At 36.3% G+C, this 17,556-nt stretch overlaps 2 protein-coding genes across 3 annotated transcripts; both read left to right on the plus strand.

Moving 5' to 3' along the window:
* Positions 1-1,598: 1,598 nt before the first annotated feature.
* On the plus strand, positions 1,599-9,887 carry LOC129379884 (mucin-2-like). 2 transcript variants are annotated; one of them, XM_055060823.1, is made up of 11 exons: positions 1,599-2,026; positions 2,099-2,286; positions 4,137-4,277; positions 5,119-5,257; positions 5,944-6,121; positions 6,303-6,444; positions 6,530-6,667; positions 7,011-7,069; positions 7,836-7,919; positions 8,413-8,489; positions 9,209-9,887. In XM_055060823.1, the coding sequence occupies exons 1-11, from the start codon at positions 1,913-1,915 to the stop codon at positions 9,302-9,304; spliced, it is 1,356 nt and encodes a 451-aa protein (XP_054916798.1). In that variant the 5' UTR covers positions 1,599-1,912; the 3' UTR covers positions 9,305-9,887. The 2 variants fall into 2 exon arrangements, with proteins under 2 accessions (XP_054916798.1, XP_054916797.1); XM_055060822.1 differs by having other exon boundaries at positions 1,605-2,026; positions 7,401-7,919.
* A 112-nt stretch (positions 9,888-9,999) lies between these two features.
* Positions 10,000-15,995, plus strand: LOC129379886 (mucin-2-like). Its single transcript, XM_055060825.1, has 12 exons — positions 10,000-10,368; positions 10,497-10,646; positions 10,732-10,919; positions 11,056-11,196; positions 11,390-11,528; positions 12,477-12,654; positions 12,969-13,110; positions 13,710-13,847; positions 14,648-14,706; positions 14,801-15,091; positions 15,178-15,254; positions 15,475-15,995. The coding sequence occupies exons 2-12, from the start codon at positions 10,527-10,529 to the stop codon at positions 15,568-15,570; spliced, it is 1,569 nt and encodes a 522-aa protein (XP_054916800.1). The 5' UTR covers positions 10,000-10,368; positions 10,497-10,526; the 3' UTR covers positions 15,571-15,995.
* Positions 15,996-17,556: the final 1,561 nt, after the last annotated feature.

Below are 17,556 nucleotides of genomic sequence, written 5' to 3' on the forward strand. Positions count from 1 at the left end.
CAGGAAGTTGAAAAAGTATTTGGTAAAAAGTTTGCTGTACTGAGTAACTGATCAAATTATCAATCATTTAATATTTAAGAATTGAATGATCAGACGGAACAAAATATAAAGTTATTTGGAAATTTTGGTATTTTATTGGCAAACATGACAATAATTTCTTTAAGTAACAAAAAAATAACCAAATCAAGCAAAAAAAAAAAAAGTAATAATCCGTTTCTATCAATGAAAAATGTATGAAAGTTTAACAAAAACTGCAGGTGTTTGTGTGTCTGGTGGATTTTTGGTTGAAACATGTTTGTTTTCATTCAATGATTAGAAAATCCAGAAATTTTACTCAAGTAAGAACATAAATACTTCACAATAAAAATTCTCAAGTAAAAACAGAAAGTAAAAATACTCCTAATACTAAACCTTTTCAATAAAGTTACTCAATCAATTGTAATTAATTAAATGTAATGAGTTTCTACCACCTCTCCTATTATGCGTGTCATTGTTTAAATGATTAATTTATTATATTTTTTTAGGCCAATCTAATGATGATTTATCAGAGGAGGGAGGAGAAAACCGGAAAACTGATGACATAAGAATTTCTCTACTTCCTCATATTTTAAAAGTTTAAAAAGTGACACAGGATAAAAAAAAACTCTATGAGGCTTTTATAAATCATGCTCCTCCTTCATGATCAGACTTCACCTGGTTGAACTGGTCAGGACAGATTTTACTGACGTCATCGTTTTTTATTTCGTTTTCTTTTCCTTTGTATCTATTTAAATATTAATTTTGATAAACAGAAAGTAAAAGCATCCACCTTGAAAGCTTGGTATTGTTTATGTGACTAAAGTAAAATGTGTTGCGAGGCGACGATGTCAGATTTAACTGGCATTTGAAGGCAGGACTTCAAACATTTATATGTTTTGACGTCAAATATTCACAAAAGAAGAAAATTAGTGGAAGCAACTAATATAAAATCTAAAAATAATTCAGATCATTTCATCCATTCAGCCTTGATTTGGTGCTCAGGTGAAAAAATGTGTCCATGTTGGTAGATGAAGGGATGTAGTTGGTTTATTCAATTATGTTTATTTAGTAACTTTTTAAGGAGTATTTTTACTTCTTATTTTTACTTGTATTATGAAGTATTTTTACTCTTGAGTAAAGTACCATTGCAGCAGTAATTTATGTAAAAGGAGCCCGACAGTGCACTTAATTTTTATTTATTCATCCCTTTTTCAGTGGATCAAACTTTATTTGTTACCTGTACTGCATGACGATTTGTACGAAGTTATCAAGTTGCTGACAAAGAAACAGAAAACGCGAGCAATCAAAGAAAACTCTCTGCAGAAACTTTTCTAAATGCAGTGAATGACAATAAGAAATAAGAGCGAGAAATTAATCAATTCCTTCATCTTTGCACTGCAAAAACACAAAATCTTAAAAAGTATTTTTGTCTAGTTTCTAATACAAATAAATAAATAAGATACAACTAAATTAAAAGTAACTTTTCAATAAGAAATTGGTACTTGTTTTAAGTCAATAATTCCTTAATAATGTTGGAAAAGTTTTAGTTCCACCAGCAAATTAATTCACATTTTTCTCCATTTATAAGTGAAATAATCCGTCGGCCTTAGTAAATAATTGACTTAAAAGAAGCTCCTATGTCTTGCTGAAGTTAGTTTCATATTATTTCAAGTTTCCCGAGATATTTTCCCAATAGACTAGATCAAAAAATACTTGGAAAGATTTTATATTTTTGCAGTTTAGTTTAATTAGACCCATTGGGTTCTGTACGTCCTGTTCTGCTGCATAGTTAATCCCACGTTCTTTGAATAGAAACCACACCTTTACTTATTTTAACGAGAATGAACAGAAGAAAGGAGAGGCTGACTCTGAAAGTGTGGATCTCATTGTCAACATGTTGCTCTCCGTGTTGCTGCTGCTTCTGGTCTGCGGATCACGAGCCGTCCATTATTACGGCACCGTGACGACCTACTACCCAAAGGAAATGACAACCGATGGATCTCTCTTGGTAAGACGAGATTCCCCAAAAGTAACCTTCAAACTTTAACTTCCCTTCACACCTTTTGTCCTCAACCTGCAGGTGAACGTTCGCTACAAGCTGAGCTTCGTTGCTTGTACGGCCAACGACACGTGGAGTTGCACCGGCAACTGCGGCAGCGAGACGGCGGATGTTGAGCTGAACGTTGTTGATGAAAGCCCAGGGGAATGGTGTCAGAGAGAAGGGGTCATGACCCGCCTGGTGGCCGGCACCGCTCCGTTTCAGCTGTTGTGAGTCACGTTTTGGTTCTGATGTCACTTCAACGTTTATTTACTATCAATTGATGTAGACAAAGAATGTAAAGTTTGAACAAATTGTGACATTTTAAAAACTAAGATGAAAAGAAAAAAGTAAAGTTACACTGCAAAAATACAAAATCTTATCAAGTATTTTTGATCTATATTTTCTCACTCAAAATGAGACAAAACTGACTTTCAATAACATTTCAGCAAGAAAAATGAACTTAAATCCTCAATGTTGATGATAACATTCTAGAACTTGTTCTGATCTGTACATTATTTAATTTATAACATAAAATGTCTTGTTATAAGAGAAATAATCTGCCAGTGGAACTAAAACTTCTTCATCAAATTTGAGGAATTACTTACATAAAACAATCCTTTATATTTTGCTGAAAAGATATTTATAAGTTAGTTTTGTCTTATTTTAAGTGAAATTTGCACAAAAAAGGATGTATCGAATTGACTTGGTAAGATTTTGTGTTTTTTCAGTGTACCGAACCTGAAACACTTTGCAAATATTTATTTTTCAATATTAAACTTAGAAAACTGAAACATAAAATACATAATAAATATATAAAGTGAAAACCAAATGTTTACATACGCCAAATAAACACAGAAACCTTGGTGAGTAGATCTTTTGGTGAAAATCAGGACTAGTTGTCTGTGACGTTCTCCAACGTTTAGGTCAAAGGTTAAATTTCCAGAAGTTCTTAGAGTTGCTTCAACCCACAACGTCTCCATAGGACTGAGATCAGAGCTTTGTGTCGGCCACATCAAGCTACGTTGTCCTGAAGCCACTTTGTAACCGCTCTGGCTGCATGCTGAAGGTTATTATTGTCCCACAGCATGACGCTGCCTCCCCTTCACTTCACTGTTAAGACTGTACAAGGATCCCCATTTTTCCTCCAAACATAATGATGGTGTTTATAATCAAACTGTTCCACCTTAGAGCCATCAGACCACAGCAGATGTTGGAAAAAATGAATTTATTTGTCCGTCTGTGTATTTGCAAACTACATTCTGACTTTTGATGTTTCTTTTGGAGCAATGGCTTCCTCCTCGCTGAGGTACAGGACAGCTGATGGTCGGACATTCCCATCATGTCAACACTTCATATAATTGTTTGGCACCTTCAGTAATTTGCACAATTATCTTGGCTGATTTCTTTTTACTCTCACATCGTGTGAAACGTGAGAGCAGAGTTCCAGGTGTAGCCTCAACGAACATCCACAGGTGTGACTCTAATTAACTTAAACGTCTCATTCGGCCTACCAAAAGTTTCTGGAGCCTCATTATCCTCATTGTTGAAAGAGACAGTAATTGTTCTGCATATAAACTCCTTCTTTCTCTTATTGTTGTGGCACTTTGCAAGTTGAAGTGATTTAGGTCATTTTGATTTATTTAAAAGAAGAAAAGTTTGGTCTGGTTTTGTATTTGTGTTTTTATTCAAAGCTGGTTTCATCTGCATGCTGAAACAGGGTAAAGTCAGGATAGGAGCGAGATATTATATTTACAGAATATTTACTTGATCTCTAAACAACACAAAAGTCTCAGCAGATAGAAAATAGCATGAACAACAAAGCTTGTCTACAAACAAGAGGTGTCACTTTAACATTAATTGTAGATCTCTCTCATTTTTGTCCAAAAGACGTTTGATCTTTAAGTAAAATAACTTGCATTGGGTGAAATATCAAGAAATTTTACTCAAGTAAGAGTTTCGATACTTCAAAATAATATTTCTTAATTAAAAGTAAAAGTATGCTGTAATAATTAACTAAAATTAACTAATCATCAGGTCAGCGCTCTCATGTTCAGCTTCTCGATGGCTCCCCCTGCAGGTTGGAGGGTGAAAACTGGATAACTGGAATCATAAACAGCATCGTGTCCTGGAGAGCCGTGACTGACGCAGAGCTGAGTTTCCGGTCTGATAGTAACCAAATCAACACCTCACCAGTCACCACCATCCTCCCCGCTCTGAGGTGAAGCTGCAGGATTCACTTTTTCAGATTAATTGCACTTTAAATGTACCTTCTACGTTGCAATGTTTGCATTTAAATCTGCGTGAATCTTCGTTTTTGCACGAGAGTGGCGCAAAGAGGAGGTCCATGAACCTTAAACTGGTTCAAAAATGGAGCAAAAGTTTCATACATGTGGACATTACACTTCAAAAACACAAAACCGTGCCAAATGTTTACATACGTTTACATAGCTTCAGTCCAGTTTCTGGTGCAAATATCTTAAAACACTTAAGAAAAAACTAACTTAGAAGTGACTTGTCATTAAGATATAGACAGTTGTTTTAAGTCAATTAGTTCCATAATATTGATGAAAACCTTTTTGCTTCATTAGCAGTTTATAGAATAGAAACAGGAAAATATCCAGAAATAATTTCAGTCTTTCATCAATATTGGGGTATTATCGACTTTAAACAAGCTCATTTATTTTTGTTTTAATGTTATTTGTTTGCTACTTTTATTTCAAGTGTACTCAGATATCTGCAGTAGAAACTAGACTTGGTAGGATTTTGAGTTTTTGCAGTGTGTTAAGTCTGCACAATTTGTAGCAAGAAAGGACTTGCTACAGGTATTTCATTGTGAGTCATGTGTTTTCGTTGAGAGGGTGGTTTCCAAAAAAAGATTTAACAATGGCAGGAAAGTTCATGATAGTGTCCGAACCACATTGTTTCCTAAAGAGAAGATTAACACATGAATCACATTAATGTCCTGACGAAAATAAAAGCTCTAAAGAACAAGTTAGGCCACGTTTAATAAGCACTTTAAGGAGGAGTCTGGGTGTGGCTTTTTATTTCTGCACTTTCAGGATTCCTTCAAACTGTCCGAGGAACATCAGCTTGTTGGCGTTTGACCCTGATGGAGACGAGGTCAAATGCAGAAACGGGATTACGGCAGCTGCAGAGTGCAACCCGTGCACGCCTCCGTCCGTCCTCAACCTCTCGTCTGTAAGTACGGCTCCTAAATTCACAAAACACTCTGCGTTGTTTTCTTTTTATAGGCACTTTCAAAATACCTGGCAAATATATGTAGGAAGAGACGCAAACTTTTACATTTACTAAAAAAATGTAAATGCATAAATTAAAAGGAAATTGTGGAAAAATTCTGATATTAATCTAAAAACTTTTATTTATATTTTTTTTTCAGTCAAATTTCCTTGTTTGTTTTAGAAATTTCTAAAAGATCTCTGAAAATTGTCATAAATTTACTACTTTAATTTAGCATGTTTGCTATAGTAAAATGAAAGACATCTAATTTTCAGTTCCATTTGGGCTGAAGTGAATAAATTAATTTTCATTAATAAGAACAAGATTTGGTCGCTTTCTTCCAAATCATTTGCAATATTGAGCCAAGTTCAAGAAAGAATAAAAGCTGATTTGGGTGCAGCAAAGTTGGCTTTTCATTAAAAGTCTCTGATGAAATTTGGTTTTAGCTTTTGTTAAAATTTGTTTATAATGAGACAAATACTGGTTACCAACAAGAAAGTAACAATTTTCACCCTGATTACAAATTAAAAGCCTCCATCAAATTTGTATCATTTTTGAAAAGCAGTTGGGGGCCACAAAAAAATCAGTCCAAGTTTACTGATTTTGACACCAGATCGCTTCACGTTGGTCTTTTCTGTCTCTTGCAGTCCTGCACTCTGTCATTCAGTCCAACGAACAGCAGCAACGAAGGGCCGTACGCAGTGCAGCTGGTCATGGAGGACTTCCCCAGGCAGAACATAAATCTGCTTCAACCCGACGGCTCCTTGGTGCAGAAGACGACCAACGAAGCCATCAGCAAAATCCCAGTCCAGTTTGTTTTGAAAGGTCCAACACTATTTTCAGATTTCAGGGTTTTACAGTCATTAGGAGTCGTTTAAAAGTCAAATGTAGCATTGAGAAGTTGGTTGAGTTTGCAGGTAGTTACATTGTTATGTATAAATATCAGGCTTTTCATCCTAAATTATATCAGCAGGGTTAAATTTCTTGCTTTCCTTTGCTGTTCTAGTGGATCCTGCTGTGCCGTCCTGCTCTGAAGGAGTCTATCTGCCCAGATTTCTTTCTCCGACTCCGGCCCATGGAGCCCAGATCCTCACCTCCGTCAATCAAACACTAGAAATCAGCATTAGAGCAGAGGCCGCTCAATCCACGTAGGCAGCAGCAAAACAATAGAGTTTAGATTGGAAAGCACTGGGTTTATCACCTGAAAACATCTTAATGTTTTGTTTCCCAAAGGATCTCTGGTCTCCTGTTCAGCGGTCCCCATAATGTGATGAAAAACTCACAGGCGCTGGGAAACTTCACCTTGACATGGACGCCATCTAATGTTGAGAGCGGAGAAAGCCATCCCATCTGCTTTGTTGTCCAGTCGAGGTAAGTTTGTTCTCTTCAAACAGATGCAGGATGTGGTTTCAGGTGGGTTTGTTTCCTGCTTGGGACTCCAGTTCATCACAGGGCAAAGCAGAATAAACAACCATAGACACAATCAGCTCATTGTAGAGAAAACATTTAACCAAATCTCAGAAGCTAAAACCTGGCTAAGAGTGAATGAAGGCCAAGTAGTCATTTAAATTCATGCAAATTAATCTTTTTGGGTATGACAAATATATAGCTTTCAAATGTGTATATAAAAATGTTTGGTTTTAGACTTAACTAAGTTAAAATAAAGGCTCTAATTTCATAACAATGAAGCTACCAAACTAAATTATTTCCACAGCTTCGCTTCATCCGTGTATCAGTCTGACCTCAGATGCGTCACTGTAAAAGTTGGAACCCGTGAGTACAATTTTTTATCATTTCCTATTATTCATAAATCAATCCTTTTTTTGCACTGCTAATGACATTGATGCTAACATCTTGCTCCAACTACAACTACAACCACACCAACATCGACTGTATCCCCAACTACAACTACAGCCATCTTAACATCAACCGTATCCCCAACTACAACTACAGCCGTCCTAACATCAACCGTATTCCCAACTACAACTACAGCCACACCAACAACAACCGTATTCTACAACTACAGCCGCACCAACATCGACTGTATCCCCAACTACAACTACAGCCATCTTAACATCAACCGTATCCCCAACTACAACTACAGCCGTCCTAACATCAACCGTATCCCCAACTACAACTACAGCCACACCAACAACAACCGTATTCCCAACTACAACTACAGCCGCACCAACATCGACTGTATCCCCAACTACAACTACAGCCATCTTAACATCAACCGTATCCCCAACTACAACTACAGCCACACCAACAACAACCGTATCCCCAACTACAACTACAGCCACACCAACAACAACCGTATCCCCAACTACAACTACAGCTACACCAACAACAACCGTATCCCCAACTACAACTACAACCACACCAACAACAACCGTATCCCCAACTACAACTACAGCCGTCTTAACATCAACCGTATTCCCAACTACAACTACAGCCACACCAACATCGACTGTATCCACAACTACAACTACAACCACACCAACATCGACTGTATCCACAACTACAGTTGTTTTTCCAGTAGTCCCACCAATCGTGCCGCCATCACCTCAGACCAATGCAACAACAACTCCGCCGCCTACAAGCACGTCGGATCCAGGACCATGTAAGTAGGACCAACGTTTGTCATGCAGTTTTACAATCATAATGTGTTTATAGGTACAACTAAAAGAATCTGACAATCAGAAAAAGTTAATAGATTTTAAAGATTCATGATATGCAAACTAAAATATTTTAACGCTTTACTGTCATTTTGATGATCATGGCCTACAGATGATGAAAACCCAAAATTAAGTATTTTAGACAATAAATGAAATAAAAAATTTGGAATAAAAAGGTTCTCCTGTAATAACGAAGACAGCTATAAAAAAACAACTAATTATTGCGTTATAGAAATGAACATTATTATTTATAATCCAGATCATGATAATTAGAAAAACCCTTATTTTGATGATGAAATTAGATCACTCTATTTGCAATAAATCTGTATAAATTAATTCCATTTTTAAAAATGTGTCAGATGTTGAAGTTGAATAATTGACATAAATTAAGCTATTTTTTGATCGATCATTGTATTGATTCCATGTTTTTTTTTCTAGATTATGTTATTGCTTTGAATGCAAAGATCTCAACGACACTTTCACTGGAGAACGACTACAACACAATCCTGCAAATGGTGCGTAAATTATTGGACTTTCACTCGAGCAACAACAACCGTCTGCAAGTTTTACATGGTTTTAGTTAATAGTGCAGGTTGAACATGATCTGAATGTAAAATAGTAAAAGAATGTAGATTTCACATAATGTTCAGAGAAATAGCTCTTACATCAAAAACTATTCTTTTTATTATTATTATTATTATTATTATTATTATTATTATTATTATTATTATTATTATTATTATTAATATTATTATGTTGTTGTTGTTGTTGTTTAATTGTACAGTGGAAAAAAAAAAACACAAAAACAAGTAAACTTATGGTCAAAGCAGCTGTAGTTGCCAAAAGTTTGATGGCATTGATAATATTATGGTTAAAAATTATGGTTGGAATAAGTGTTTTACTGTGAAACAAAAATGTTTAAGCTTAAGGAAAACAATGTTTTTTCCTAAACTGAACATAAAAACAACACATAAAATGAATGTACAAATGCAAAATGTGCAAAAATATGTTTAATTATTATTAATTCAGCAACTCAGGTCTATTTGTAAAAATGAACAAAACATACTGCATGGTTGTGCAGCATTCAGAAGATACTTAAAGTTACTTTATGCTGAAACTCTGTGACAAAAACTGATGAGATAATTTCTGAGTTTCAGTTTGATGAAAAAAAAGAGAATAATCTGCATAATCCAAACTTATCTGAATTATAAGTAAACTTTTGTTTCTTTAACAGATTAAGAATGAACTGACTGATAAAGGATTACCACAAAACATAATCCTAACCATCCGGAGAAACGGTGCGCTGGAAATGACAACTGCTGCCCCCTAGCGGCCAAAAGTCAGAATGTTGCTGAACTCTGGAAAAATTAAATGGGTTTAATGCAGCTTCGCTGTTTCATCTCCTGTCTCTATATGGTTCACTATATTTTATTTGATTTCTACACATGCATTTAACTTGTTTATTTATAAACCTCACGTGGATATAATGTGGATGATTACATTTTATTTCTGGTTGTCTAATCAATTTTTCTGTGGATTCCTTAAAGTTGCCTAGTAAAGGTTTTTACTGAATGTTAGAAAGTTGGTGGATTAAATGGTTTTTGTCATCTGTTTTTTTTCTCTGTTTCTCAACCTGGAACAATTTTTAATATTTCTAAAGAATGCATGTAAACGCCTCTCATGATGTAAATAAATTAAAGACATGATAGGCTAAATACCCAACATTTTCATGTCTTTATATTGATTTTGTTTCTTATGTGAAATTTTAATGCATAATTCAGCCTTGGTAGTAGCAGCCATTTAGCGCAATTAGATGATAACAAAATGTGCTGGTTTGCACAGATTTATGTTCTTCTGTGTGTATTGTACATGAACAAACTGGAAATCAATATTTTACTGATGCTCAAATAGTTTTTCACCTCAATGTATTTCTTTGTAAATGGAAAATATATTTTTCTTCTATAACCTAATTGTTTCCTATCCCTGACATCTAAATTTAGCCTTTCACTAAAACACCAGAGTGAAAATATATTTTAGTGGTGCATGAGAAGCTTTGGAAAGAGGTTTTTATTTTTGCAAGGGAAGATTTTTCTGAGCCATGTTCTAAACGTACATTGAATCATTCATGCAGAAAGACATGCATCTCAGAGATTTACATAAAAACTCAAAAGGATTTTATCTTTAAGTGCGATAGAACCTGCACTCTCTTTCACTAGATCTAAATGAAATTAAAATAATTTAACCTATGAATCGAAAAAAGAAGACAAAAACAGCTTTATTTTAATTATGAATGATAGTTTTGTTTTTTTTTAACATTAAATGCAGAATGAAAGATGACCTTCATGTGTATCTGATAAGATTCATGGGGAGTTCCAACAAATGTTCACATACCAGGTGATTTCCTGCTTTTACTGACTTTACCCACATGTTCAACAACATTCCACCGTTTTTGGGTCGAGTCCCAAAGGAAACAGAGGCGGGTATAAATGTCCTTTGTCTCCGTTGTCTCTGTTGTCTCCCAGCATTTGTGAAGAGACGTCGACTCCTTCACCATGTTGCTCTCCTCGTTGCTGCTGCTGCTGCTGCTGGTCAGCGCTTCACAAGCCACTCATTTCCTGGGCACCATGATGACCTACTACCCACAAGAAACTTTTGCAGACGGTTCAGTCTCTGTAAGACAAATTACTTTGGCAAATTTTTTAATAAGCTTTTAGTATTTATTATTGTACTTAAAATGTGTTTTCTTTAAATCCACAGGTGATCCTTCGCTATAAGTTGAATTTTGCTACATGCTCATATTTGGATACGTGGCAATGTAGTGGCAACTGTGGAGCACAAACCCAAACACTCAATTTGTCTGTGGTTGAGGAAGTAAGCGGTGAATGGTGTCAGAGAGAAGGAGCGATAACTCATCTGCTCCACAACAACACTGGATTTCAGACTGTGTGAGTCCTCCACTTTAAAAATATCACTGAGAATCAATCAAATCTAAAAACCTATTTTCACAGCTTTTTCCCAGGTTTTGTGGATCTGAATTAGCTCTTGCTATGTATGAAACTTGTTCAATAATCTCCACTGCAGGTTTGCTGGAGGAAACTGGATCGATAGTATACAAAATCGTATTGTATCCTGGAGAGCTGTGACTGCCGTTGAAATGAGGAACCGATCGGACCTCGGAAAACCCAACACATCCCCACAGACCACCATCCTCCCTGCTTTGAGGTACAAAGGACAAGAAATGGATGCTTCATTAAACCCATGAAAAATTGATGTTTAAGTCATATTCAATAGATCACATGCAGATCAGTCGCCAACTTGGTGCTACGAGTCTGGAGGCAAACTTTCCGACTGCATGACAAAAACTGAGCCACAAATTAAGGTTTGTGATATTAATATGGATGTTTTTCTCTCCCAGAATCCCTTCAAACTGTGCCAAAAACATAGATTTATTGGCCTTTGACCCTGATGGAGACGAAGTGAGATGCAGATATGGGAACACATTGGCTTCAGAGTGCAACCCGTGTACACCGCCGTCTGTCCTCAGCGTCTCATCCGTAAGTAACAAGGTCACATTTACTGGAGATCCAAACAGTTGGAGAAGATTTTAATAATCTTATAATAATTTTACACATTTATGATTAAAGGTCTTTGCATTTTAAAATGAAACTTTTCTCAGAGTAATGATATTATATTCCATCTGGGAAACATTATCTAACAAATTTTTCACTTGTTGATAAACTTTTACAAACCTTTAATGGAGATTCTTTGGTCTTAAACCAAAAATAAATATATGTGTTCAATCAAATTTAGGTTTGCATTGGGCAAACAATTCCTACATAATCTAAAAGTATAATTAGGTTTTCCTGCAAAATATTATTGTTCACTGGAATTCATTTTTTGCAGAGTGAGACATCCTGTCTCAAAGACAGTTTTTTAAGTTACAAAATTAAATTATTATTTCATTTATGGACATTTTAGTTTCAAACATTGGTGTTTATTTGGTTTGTTACAGTCATTTGTTAAGTTTCCTTGTTTACTTTTGGAAAAACATTTTCCTTCACAGTGAAACACTGAATCGTTTTTAACCATGAAAGCTCCAGTGACTTTATGGCGACTTTTTCTTCCTAACCATAAAAGTAAAAATATTTTACCTGTAATTTTACAATGAAATTCCTGTAATTATGGCATTTGACCAGAATAGTTGTATATAAAAAATAAATACACAAACAACTTAAACTCCTGCTTTATAATCAATAATTAATATGAGTTCAAGAGTTTTCAGTTCACTGCTTCCATTTGATAAATAAATGAAAATGTGATTATTATGTTTGTATATAAGGTCTATCTATGTGATTATAGTTTTAGAAATGTACAAAATCATTGGAATAAGTGCACAGCTAATTATTGAACGTATTTAAACTTGATGTGATGAACCAATAGAGCTAACAATTATAAAATATAAAGTATTTCCTCATGTTTTTGTCTCTTTTCTGTCGTTATAGACCTGTTCTCTGTCATTCAGCCCAACCAACAGCAGTACTGAGCTTCCATACGCCGTCCAGTTGGTGATCGAGGATTTTCCCAAACAGAGCATAATTCTGACTCAAACTAACGGCTCACAGGAGGTGAAAACCACCAATGATGCCATCAGCAAGATTCCTCTGCAGTTTGTTTTGAAAGGTACAAGACCACACTGACGCCATCTTGTTTTATAGCGATGAACAGATGCTCTGGGGTTTAAAGGTCAACTTACAGATCCTCACTCATGTAAAGTTTGGATACAATATCTTTAAGATAGACATTTAGTGCAGGGAATTTAATATTCATACACTGAATAATGCAGGAAATAAAGTTGAGCTGCAAAGAGTTGAACATAAAAGTTGCAGATTGATTTTCTGAAGTGACATTTTAATTCCCTGATAGTGAAAAAAATGTAATTGTTTGCAAGGTGCTGTGACATCTCGGTTCACTTTCTCTTTCTGTTGTGTCTTCAGTGGGTCCACCAGTACCGTCCTGTGCAGAAGGCGCCTATCTGCCCAGGTTTCTGCCTCCAACTCCAGAGAACCGAGCTCAGCTCTACAGCCCCGCTGGTCAAGCTGTGGTAATCAACATCAGCGCTGAGGCGACTCAGTCTAAGTAAGTGAAATCAAGACACATTTCAAGTTTAGATCCTGGATCATTGGAGTGCATTTCAAGAGAATAAATCTGGTTCAAAGAGTCACTTTACGTAAATTTAGACAGTTTGCTGCTTAGGATTTGCTTTCTTCAAAGTAACATTGTCCTCTTTAACGGCTGCAGGTCACTGACAAGATATGCAAACGACTCGACCCAAAAACGAAGCCCTTCTTTTGTTTTTCCAAGTTTTATTCTGGGGAAACTTAATAAAAACAGCAAAGTCTAATTATGAACTAAATACATGCTAGTAACCCTAACCCTAACCCAACCTGAAGTTGCTGTAAAATACTTGACCTGAGTTGGTTTTTCCTCCAAACCTTCAGTCTGAAGTTTATGAATGTTACAAAACTTGACAAACTGGATTCCAGCTTGACAGAGTCAGGAATTTGGTTTTATCTGTTGGATCACAGACGCATGAATGTTTACAAAAACACAAGAAAAACATGCGATAGTTCCTCCTGGATACAGTATGAGAAAACCACCTGACTCTCCAGATCGTTTAGATAATAATCTGATAAAAACTTATCCAAACCAATCTGTTTGTGTCTGTTTGGTGAAAGCATCACCGGCCTCCTGTTCAGCGGACCGAACAACGCGGTGAAGACTTCTTTAGGATCGGGAAGCTTCTCTCTGACCTGGACGCCATCTGCCAGTGAAGATGGACAGAGCCACCCCATCTGTTTCGTTGTCCAGGCAAAGTCAGTGTCTCTTTAGATGAATCTTCAATTACTTTTACCTTATGACTGTGATATGTTTCCCTTTTCATACTAACCAGTGCTGTAAATGTGTCCAGTGCTGCTGGATCATGATCAGTTGATCATGTTGAAAATCAGCTAATTAATCAATGCCTTTTCACAATTACCAGAGCAAACATCTTAAATCGAAAGCTCTTCCACTTCTTCTCCAAAAACACAAAATTCTACTAAGTATTTTTGATCCGCTTTCTAGTTCAAATATCTTGGTATGTTTGAAATAAGTCTAAACTAATTTACAAGTAACTTTTCAGCAAGAAATAGGAGCTTTATTTAAGTCGGTAATTTCTTGGTCCGTATTGATGAAAAAGATCTAGTTGCACTGGCAGATTATTTCCCGGGGTTTTTGTGAATGGAGTTTGAATGTTCTCCCTGTGCATGACGGATTCTTTCTGGGTACTCCGGCTTCCTCCCACAGTCCAAAAACAGGACTGTCAGGTTAACTGGTCTCTCTAAATTCTCCTTAGGTATGAATGTGGTTGTTTACTATGTCCCCATGGTGACATCGCCTCTTGTCCAAAATGTCTTGCTGGAGATGGGCACTGACACCTACCCTAACCCTACCCTGACCCCAACCCTAACCCTACCCTGACCCTAACCCTAACCCGTAACCCTAACCCCCACACCCTATAATACATTAACTTACTTTGTTTCCTTAATAATCCTTACAATGGTAATTCTTACAAGCCTTACACATTTTTATGAAAATATAATAATAAAGCTTTTGTTTTAAATTACTTCCACAGTTACTTGAACACCTTGTTATACTCTGACCTTCGGTGCGTCATTGTGACAGCTGGAAACAGTGAGTAGATTTCTCCGTTGTCGTTCATGTTTTAAAGTGAAGTGGTGGTTTTCTTCTTTCCCAAGTTAAAACAAAACTGGTTTTCTATTTGCAGGCCCAACGACTCCAACTACACCAAATGTCATCGTATCAAACCAAACCATCCTCCAAAATACTGCATTTACAGCTCCAACTACAACTACAACCACACCAATCCTCACAAACCAAACAACTATGCAACCCTCTGTAGCTCCAACTACAACTACACCAAACATCATTGTATCAAACCAAACCATTCCCCAAAGTGTAGCAGTTACAGCTCCAACTACAACTACAACTACTACACCATCCCCCACCACCCTGGCTTCAACCAAAGCAAACGTAACAACCTCTGCTCCAGGACCTCGTAAGTCAGGCGTTTTGCAGTTTCTGTCACAAAGTTAATTATATTTTACTATCCCTGATAATAAAGTTAATTCTTTCTGTTTCTAGAATATATTATCGCTCTGAACATGATGATCTCCACAACGCTGTCGATGGAGGATAATTCTGATTACATCTTAGCTCTGGTTAGTAACCCTGTTGAGTACAAATGATAAGGAAGCAGTTTCAGCCAAACAGGTTGGGCTGATTTTCCCGTAACGTCTTAACCGTCTTCCTCCTCTGAACCTGTGTGGTATTTTTGCTTCTTGACGTGAACAGCTCAACTGGGAAATAACTGGGATTTTTCAGAAGCAGTTTCGATTGAGCTCATTGAGTCTTGGTGGCAACCTGTCTTTTCTTCTGCAGATTAAAACCAAACTGATTGAGAAAGGGCTGCCTTCAACCATAAGTCTTCGCCTCCTGAGCAGCGGTCAAGTGGTCGTCACAACAGCGAGTCCCTAGAGAAACATCACCAAGAACCAACTGATCTCTAAAGGGAAATATGTTCAGAAGACATGAATATATTTTTAGGGGTGATTAATTTTTAAATCTTTTTGCTTTTTGTGTTTGTAAAACCATCAATAAACCTGTATAATTTCTGGGTACAAGAAAATATAATGATATGATTCAGCATATAGACATGAATTATTTTTAATTTCTTGATGAATTGTGGATTTTATGTTAAAAAATATGTATTTGTATGGCATAGAATGATAGTTAACATTTGTTTCTGAAACACCATTGAAATACAGCAGGTAAATATATCAGTTGTTTCCACATGTACATGAATATCTGAGAGTACTTTGATAATTTTGGGGGTAAAAAAGGATTTAATCAATGGACATGAGAAAAGCTTGATCTTATTCTGCATCCAAACATTACCCTCTGAACTAGAAAATTCCTGAAGAAATTTAACCGGGGCCTGCCAAAGTGTGCCCGTCGATTTGGATCCAGCGTTCTGATGCTAAACATTAGCATCCATGCTAAAGAAAGCTGCAATGTCATCAATACAATGTGGAGAGTCACAAGCATGACTTACTGCATTCAGTATACTAAATATGGGTAATAAGAAAGGGAAATAGGTAATATCTCATGCAAGGTAAAAGGCTAATGCTAATGCTCTGCCTTGCTGCGCAAGGCAGAGCCCTAACCTGAGTGGAAAAGATTATGCAGGATAATCTTATTGCACTGCCTGCGGCAGTGCACTGGTGGGAACAGAGAAATGCTAATGTTTGTGCTAATGCTAATGCACTGCCTTGCTGTGCAAGACAGTGCCCTAACTTGAGAGGAAAAGATAATGCAAGCTAATATCATTGCAGCGCCCGCGGCGCTGCATTAGCCACGGCCGAATCTTAAGGCTTTTATTTTAAAATGTTCAGAATGTTTAATTTTAAATGGTCAATGTAATCCCATGTATAACAGTGATTTGGTTAAATCAGACATATAATGGTCAAAAGAGCACTTATTTAATGTAAAAATTGTCAAGGCTTTTATTTTGAAATTTTTTTAAAGTTAATTTAAAATTTCCACACTAATTCCATGTGTAACAATGGTTGATTAAAAATAGTTATAAAAGGCCCAAAACACAAGCAGTTCTAAACTCCAGCTTTTTTCTCTGAGTTCTGCCATAGTTAGAACTACAGTGATGCGTTTTTGTAGTCCTAATCAGCTGGCCCCTTTGTGTTCCGTTGCCATGGTAATGGATCCTCTGCCAGCTGTGAGTCAGACAGGGGGAGACTTAATTCTATCAGTTTGAGGCAGCCATTTGCCTAAAATATGCATGAGCCAGAAAGGAATCTTAAGGCTTTTATTTTGAAATTTTCAGTAAGCTTCATTTTAACTGTCCAAAATAATCCGAAGAGTAACAGTGGTTTTGTTTTTAAAAAAGTCACATAATCCCCAAGAGAGCAATTCCATAATATAAAAGTATGTCAGGGCTTTTATTTTGAAATTTTAATTCAACTTAATTTAAAATTACCACGCTAATCCTGTGTGTAACAAATGATTGTTACACAACCATTTGAAATCAGTTATAAAAAGTCCAAACACAATATAATTCTAAAGGCCAGCTCATTCCTCCTCAGTAGTAACTGACAGTTCCGCCATGTTGTAGTTCTGACAATCAGCTCTGACCTCTTTTGTAGGCACTGAGTGTTCCGCCATGTTGTAGTTCTAACCTTCAGGAATTGTAGTTCTAAAGAGCAGCTCAGTCCTCCTCAGTAGTTACTGACAGTTCCACCATGTTGTAGTTTTTATATTCACCTATGACCTCTTCTGTAGGCACTGAGTGTTCAGCCATGTTGTAGTTCTAACCTTCAGGAATTGTAGTTCTAAAGAGGAGGTCAACTGTCATGTCAGTGTGACACACAAGGAGAGACTTAATTATAAATGCTTGAAGAAGTTAGTTTTTCTGACAGGCCTGAGAGAAATATTCAAGGTTTTATTTTG

This window comes from Poeciliopsis prolifica, unplaced genomic scaffold, assembly GCF_027474105.1.
Source record: "Poeciliopsis prolifica strain line A6 unplaced genomic scaffold, Auburn_PproV2 SCAFFOLD062, whole genome shotgun sequence".
Classification (NCBI taxonomy): Eukaryota; Metazoa; Chordata; class Actinopteri; order Cyprinodontiformes; family Poeciliidae; genus Poeciliopsis; species Poeciliopsis prolifica.